Source organism: Leishmania donovani, chromosome 34 (assembly GCF_000227135.1).
Source record: "Leishmania donovani BPK282A1 complete genome, chromosome 34".
In the NCBI taxonomy this organism is placed as follows: domain Eukaryota; phylum Euglenozoa; class Kinetoplastea; order Trypanosomatida; family Trypanosomatidae; genus Leishmania; species Leishmania donovani.
This window is the reverse complement of record NC_018261.1, coordinates 216961-224430: the sequence shown is the minus strand read 5'-3', so window position 1 is coordinate 224430 and position 7470 is coordinate 216961. Positions and strand designations below refer to the sequence as shown.

Sequence of the window (7470 nt, the reverse complement as noted above, 5' to 3'; positions counted from 1 at the left end):
ACACACACACACACACACACACACACACGCATCCACGCGGTGCATGTGGGAAAGGCAAAGGGCGGAAGAAATAGGAAACAAAAGTCATACAAAAAAAACGAAAGCGAAACAAAAAAGCGCTTCCATTTCGCACAGAAACGCGAGAGCACCCGTTCCCTCCGCCCACAGCGAGCAAAAAAGCAAGCAAACAACAACAACCAAGGAAAAACCACCGCCACCACGGCCGCCGCCGCCAGCACCACCACAGGACCAATACGATGCTGAGAAGAGACACAAGGGGACACGGGCGAGGGTGGGTGGCTCGAGAAAAACGGATAGACGACGTGTGCGAGGGAGCGAAAGGAGGGGGAGGTGGTGGCACCGGAAAACAGCAGGGAAGAAAGAGCACAAGAAAACCAGCAACACCACACACACATACACACATACACAAACAAAAGAGTGCATGAGCCCCATGAGTGTTTTTTTTTTTCGGTGCATGCCAGAGCAAACAGCAAGATCTCCTGTTCCTTGGCGAAACTCTCACACACACAGACATGCGCATACGAAACAGAGAAACAATAAAAGAAACGAAGAAAAGTTACATCGTTGTTATCAAGCCCACTCACTCCCAAGGGGACACGCACAAACGTGTCAGAGAGACGGGAGGGAGGGGTGCGGAGAGTTTTGACCTGCGTGGAGGCGGAGTGGGCTGCCCTGCAGCGCCTTCATTTTGTTTGCTTTCGTTCGTTGCCCATTGAAACACGTACGATCTTCTTACGGAAAGGCGTGTGCCTCCGCTGCAGTGTTCGGACTGGTGGTGGGGATCGATGGGGCGAAGCGGCTCGTCGGCGTCATATAGTGGGCAGAACCACCTTGTCCGTGGTGGTTGCTGGCCGCCGCGAAGATGATCTCGGCACCAGTCTTGCGCAGGGCAGCGACGCCGTTCGCCTTGGTGTCCTCATGCTGCATCCGCATGCTCAGTACCACCTTTGTGAGAGTGGGCACATTCGCAAGGCAGTCCACATTCGTGATGCCAGCGCAGTCTTCAAGGTGAATGACAGATAGCGCCGGGCAGACTGAGATGCGGGAAAGCTCTTCATTGGTGATGCCAGTGTTCGTGAGACGCACCGTCTTGAGTCGCTTTAGCGAGGTGATATGCATCCCGAAGCTCACGAGCGACTCGCACCCTTCCACGTCCAGCATCTCCAGCGACTCGAAGGCCCTTGCCGCGTTGGGAATGCTCAGCAGCCAGTCCAGATCCCTAAGTTGGGTGTTGTCTTTGCAGTTGAAGTTTTTCAAGGCGGTTACGTGCGGCAAGTTAGAGAGGTCAAGCTGACGGAAGCGGATGCCGTCCACGTTCAGCGTGAGCAGATTCTGACCGATGCCGGCGAGCACGTTGGCGATGGTGGCCGGGTCTATGTTTTCGGAGTAGCGGCAGTAGAGCAGCTTCAGCTCCGACAGGTTCTTCAAACTTGACACATCCGTCAGCTGCTGGCAGCTGTTGATGGCAAGGCGGCTGAGCTGGCCGCATCCGTGCGAGATCGCCTCCAGCGAAGCGGTGCCGATCATCGTGCCGGACAGGTTGAGGTCAAACATGAGGGAGAGCTGCGCAAGTGGCTGCGCGTCCGTCACGCGGTCACACCCGCAGAGGTTTAGCCGGCTGAGGCGTGTGTTGTGCGCAGCGATCATGCGCACCGCATTGTCGTCGACACAAGGTGAGCATCCCTGCAGGTTCAGGAGCCATAGGTTCTGCAGGCGCGAGATGGCGTTCAGGCTGGTGATTCCTTTGCAGCCCTTCAGGCAGAGAACGCGAATCTTGGACTGTTGGCAGATCTGCTCAAGCTTCTCGTTGGTGCTCTGAAGCGGGTCCAGCGTCACAGCACAACTGCGCTGAAGGCTGCTCATGTTTGCGTTCATGCCGTCGCCGCCGGCCCCGTTCATGGCCGGGTCCGAGAAACCGAACGCCTTCTGAAGAAGCGCATTGCTCATCTTGGTGGAGGTGGACGCTGGCGGCGGACCTGGCATCATCGAGGACGCCAAAGCCACCTCGTGCGCCCCGGGCATGAAGGGTATGCCAGGGCCGGCGCCGTTGGAGTTGCCGACACCGGCGATCACACCCGGGAAGGCGGAGATGCCGCTGGTCGGGGACACCACGAAGTTGTTCTGCATCAAAGTCATGGTCGCTGCCGCTGCGGCTGCCTCGGGGCTCGTGGTGCTGCCAGCAGCAGCGCCACCGTAGGCCAACACACCCATGCGCTGGAGTTCATCTTCCAGCTGCTTCGACGCCTTGCCGTCGTCCGCAGCGGCACCGTTAGCCGGAGCAGCAGCGGGCATGCCAGGCGGCTGGTAGAAGTACATATTCGCGGGCATCTGTGTGGGCATGGCAGTCATCTGGGTGACGTTGGAGGTGGCGGGCGACATTCCGTACGTGACGCCTGGGTAAGCCTGAAAAGATGCGGGCAGCGCGGCTGCCATGACCTGCGCAGATAGCATCGCCACCTGCCGTTCCAAGGTGTCGACGCGCATCTGCAGCAACTGCATGCTGTTGTTGTTCATGGCCTCAAAGACACCCCGGGTCATTTGAACCGACTGCTGCTGCTGCTCCCAGAAGCCATCGCGGGTGTGCGCAGGGTCCGCCATTTTGTTTACGTATTTACACACACACAGACACAAATTTTTGCTTTCCTTTTGTCTTGTTCTTCGGCGTTTCTTCGAGGCGCAGGTGTAAGAAAAAATTACGTGACAAGGCGGAAAAACAACAAAACGACACGAACACCAACGGCAAAAGGAAACTATGGCGTAGAGAGAGAGAGGGATGGAAGAAAAAGAACCAAGGCGACGACGGTGTGCTTCTGCGCAGATGAGGGGGTAAGAGAAGGGGGTGGGGAGGGAGGGGAGAGGATGGAATGTGAGAGGCGAGGGAGTAGGGACCTTGTGCCACTTGCTCGTAGCTCTTTCCGCAGGAGAAGAGGGAATAACACACACACACACACACACTCAGTGAGCGAGCAGCGAAGAAGGCGCAGACACAGGCGCGACCCACTCACTAGCCAAGGCTAAGACGTACTAAAAACGTAAAAAAATATAAAAAAGTCAAGAACCAAAACGGAAAAAAAAAAGAAATGCTCACGGAGGAGAACGCACCCCACATGCACACACTCACAAGCAAAGAAGACGAGAAAAAAAAAGAAAGAGAAAGCTTCAAGAAGCTGTGCAACGTGCGCAAAGATTTAGGATTAGATACTCGCGTGAGCGCACGTGTGTATGCGTTTCGTCAAAATAATAAATCGAGATGCGTTTTGTCTTTTGCTTTTTTCTTCTTGTGTTTTTCTCTCTAAGTGGTATGAGCCAAAACACACATACATACACACAAAACAAAAAAAATGTTTCTCTGTTTCTCTTTTTTTTTCTCCCCACTCTGTGTGTTTCGTTATATGTACATACAGATAGATATCTTAGATGTAGATATATATTTATATATATATATATATACACGTATATAAATATATATCGATATATAAGATATCTATCGATACGTAGAGAGAGAGAGTTTCCCTTCAAACCAAACGGGGCGAAATGAAAGTTTCGATCTGAAACAAACAAAAAAATCGAACAAACAAGCCAAAGATAACGCACGCACCGACACCGACACAGACGCAGAGATACGCCCGAGGAAGGTGGCGAGGGTGTGTGCGTGTGTGCGTGCAGTTTGAATCTCCCTTTTCGTTTTTTTTTTCCCTTTGTTCGTTGTGCGTTGGTGTTGAGGGCACAAGGGGAAAGGAAAAAGGAGAAATACAGAGCGAGGAGAGGAGCAAACCAAGTGCCAAACACGCTTTATAAAACAGCTCAGATGGCAGGGATGGCGCGAGCACCCACAAATAGACGTGCAGAAATTATGATGAGTGGACGCAGAGGATGTCGTGGAAAACAAAGACTAAAGGGCAGCGCCACATGAGAGACAACGAGGAGGAAGACAGCGACGGAGCGAGAGTGAGAGTGAAAGGAAGAACATCGTGGGCAGAGACGCAGTGCATGGGCATACAGCGCACAGGGAGAAGAGCGCGAGGTGGTACGCGCGCGTGCGTTGTGCGTGTGGTCCATTGCCTTCTTTTTTTCTTTCAGCTCTTTTACTCTTCGACGAATCAGTGCGGCGGCGAGTGATGCGTGCAGAGCGGTAAAAGGCGGGGAGATTCTGGGGTTGCTGCCGCACTCCCTCTTGCCTTGGTTGCGCGAAGGCAGAGCTCGTTCTTTTTTTTTTTGTGTGTATCCAGCTTCTCCTTGAGCTCGTCTCTCGTGACGGCGACGAGAGCGCACGGGCGGGGGAGATGAGCGTGAGAAAACGGCAAAAAAGGTAAAGAAGAAGCATATCGCCAACACAGGGAGAACGGAAACGCAAAAGAAAATGTCGAAGGCGTTGACAGCCTCACACACACACACACAGACAGACTGATAGACTCGACCTCTCCGTATCTCACATGCACACCATACACATTCGCTGGTATTCGTGTGCCTGTGTTCAAGATGCAAGCTCAAGGCCACCTTCAGCAGAAGGATGGAGATAGGCAGATAAAACCTCTCCCAAAACCGGCAGGGATCCCCACGCAGCAACAAACGTAAGGCTTGCCCGCGCAACTGCAGTAGTGCGACAAGTATTATTCAGCACCATGCACGTGCAAGACCGCATACGCGGATACGAAAAGGAAACTGCAACAGCAACTCTTTGATCGTTTCATCGTCTATCGGAGGTCCTCGGAGTCCGTCTCCGATGCGTCCACCGGCGCTTGTGACAAGGACGGCGGCGCAGCTGAGCGTTCCGCACCGCCGGCAGCTGCCACTGATGCCTCCGTCGCCTTGGAGTGCCCCTTGCCCCCGAGCGTCAGCTTCTTGGCCATTCGAGACACGTCTGCTGCGAGGAAGTTGAAGCACGCGTTCGTCTTCAGTGCTTCTTGCAAGGCATCCTCGTCGCGCTCGGCGTAGGCGGCTAGCAGCGCCGCCGCCGCTCGCTCCTCTGACGAGTTGCAGAAGCCAAACACAGCCCCGAGGCGACCCATCTCGATGTTGGCCCACGTGTACCCGTCATCGACGGAAGTGCTGAGGCAGAGTACTATAATCTCCAGCCCGACCTTTGCGGCGTTGCTGGGCTGGTTGAGAATGCGGAAGAGATTCTTGCTGTCGTCGTACGTGCCGTCGGCTGGGCTGGTGGAAATAACGCCTATCATGCGCTTTTCAGTTTGCACGGCGCCCTCGACGTCGCCGGAGCGGAGGTGGAAGAGCATGTAGGATCGGTAGATGTCCGGCAAGTCGAACGGCTTCGACTCCGTCACCTCCCAGTTGCGCTCCATCAGCTCTATGACCTCTGGAATGATGCGTTCGTACTCTTTTTGCAGGTACGCCGTGTCGACGGTGGTGGCGCCGCTGGTGCCGGGGCGCCGGTAATGCGCCGTCACAAGCGAGCGCGAGATCAGGTCTGCGGCCTTCTTAAGCACCGACGCCTGCTTCGACCCATTCGTGGCCACACCATACAGCTTGGATGCCTCTTCGTAGGCGTGAATCGCGTCCTGAAAGAGATGCTCGCTCAGCTGCGCTGTCGTGCTGGCAGTACTGCCACTTGACATGGTGCTCTGGGAATCACATATATACTGGGAAGCAAGGTCTCCCAGCTTCTCCATCGAGTTCGCGGCGTTGAAGTCGTTACGGGCTTTACTGTGAGCCTCACAGGCTTGTGTCCAGGCTTCACGCGCCTTCGGATAGTTTCTCAAGTTTGTGTAGATGCGCGCGGCCTTGTCGAAGTCTTCGGCGGCGCCGCCATAATTTGCCTTGAATTGGAACAGCTTCTTCTCCAGGTGCTTCTTGCCGCTCCTCATGTAGCCCTCTGCCTCGGCCTCCTTGGCCGGCGTAGAGTGCATGATGACTATATCGGTGGGCTGAGGAGGCGATCCTTTCAATTCGTTGTAGTCGCAGAGGGGGTGATGTGGTCGCTTGTTGCGTATCTGTGTTGCAAGAGGAAGAAAAGATACGTGCAAGTGTGTGCGCAAGCGCAGGAGAAGAGGGGATTTGGGGAGACAAGGTAGCGGAAGGTGAAGAGTAGCCGAACGAACGTCTCGGAGGAGTCGCATATGTGACGGACGCACGCCCATGTACATTGCGTACCCACGAACATGCTCGCCTGTTTCCATATCACGTTGGTGTGTGTGTGTGTGATCCACAGGGGCACAACAAAAGCTGGCGGAATGGGCGGGACACGAAAGAGGCCGGTGAGCCAACATATGCGCTGCTCTGAGTAAGGACACGGGGCCTTTAGAAAGCAGTGCAATGTGCCCCCTCAACAACGAAGCGGCCAGAGAGGAACGTGTGTGTGAGGAGGGGAGGCTGGGGGGGGGGGCAGAACTCCGCATAGGGCTCTGCCCGCTTCCAACACGATGCGACGTCTTTAACGGAGTGGCGCAGGGCACAGATGTCGCGCTGTGTGCACATGTCAGGGTGAAAGCGTTCTTTCGACATTTTTCACCCCTCGTCGAGTGAGCGGCGCACCGGAGAAGACGGCGGCGTCCTGATGCGCAGCCGCGCTTGCAATGGGAAACATGCGTGAAGCACTGAAGTGAGCACAGGACCGAGAGGGGAGCAGTATAGACAAGGAATATAAAACAAAAGGAGGGAGAGACAGGACGACGAATGAAAATCAAACATAAACCGTAAACACGCGCGAGAAGAGAGAGGACACAGCTCTACACTAGTGTCAGCGGCATCGAGTCTTAGGTAGAACGAGGGGCGACTGAATCTCTGCGATTGGAGGAAGTACATACATATCCACAGTCGAGATGCCTCTCTCCCTCACATGCACAATCAGCGTGAGTGGAAAGCTCTTTTAGCGAACCACGGGAAGCGAGAAGCGAGAGAGCACAGATGGGGAGAATGAAGGAGTCGGTCAGCACGCAACTGGAAAACAGCTGGTCATTCGGGGTGTCACGAGAACATAGCGACGGCGTTTGCGCTGCTAACACACTTGTCGCTGTCTGTCTCTCCGACAAAATCATCCATATCAGTGTTTCGAACGAGGTAAGGCAGCGCGAAAAGCCGCACAGCACTGCCAAACATAAACAAATATGCATTTAAGCGGGGAGCTATTCTTTTCTGCGACGTGCCGTCCCATCACGACCGAGTCCACACGTGCACGCATACAGCCGCAGCCCACCCACCCCTGTCGCACGGCGGCCACATCCGCGCCGTCCACGACGAGCCGTTCAGCCGTCGAGTCGGGCCATGCTGCTAGCGGGCTCGCCTTGTCCCTCCGCGTATCGCCCTCGCACGCGTGCAGCGCGACCGGCGCCACACGGACCCCGGTGCAGGGTCCTGCTCGAGGGCGGAGGCGGCGGCGTCTGCCGTGCAGGCCGCAGGGGCTGGTGTAGGTGCGTGCCGCATGAGCACCGAGAGGAGGTGGGCCAGCCGCAGGCCAGGGGCCTCTCAGACCCTGTCCTGCGCCTGCACGCCATG

General features: G+C 55.5%; 2 protein-coding genes across 2 annotated transcripts; both read right to left on the bottom strand.

Annotated features, from left to right (window-relative positions):
* Positions 1–753: 753 nt before the first annotated feature.
* LDBPK_340570 (leucine rich repeat protein, putative) lies at positions 754–2619 on the bottom strand (the record flags this gene model as incomplete). The annotated part of the gene is made up of 1 exon (XM_003864174.1): positions 754–2619. The coding sequence occupies one exon, from the start codon at positions 2617–2619 to the stop codon at positions 754–756; it is 1866 nt and encodes a 621-aa protein (XP_003864222.1).
* Positions 2620–4715: 2096 nt separating this feature from the next.
* On the bottom strand, positions 4716–5885 carry LDBPK_340560 (hypothetical protein, conserved; the record flags this gene model as incomplete). Its single annotated transcript, XM_003864173.1, has 1 exon — positions 4716–5885. One exon carries the CDS (start codon positions 5883–5885, stop codon positions 4716–4718), a length of 1170 nt encoding a protein of 389 aa, XP_003864221.1.
* Positions 5886–7470: the final 1585 nt, after the last annotated feature.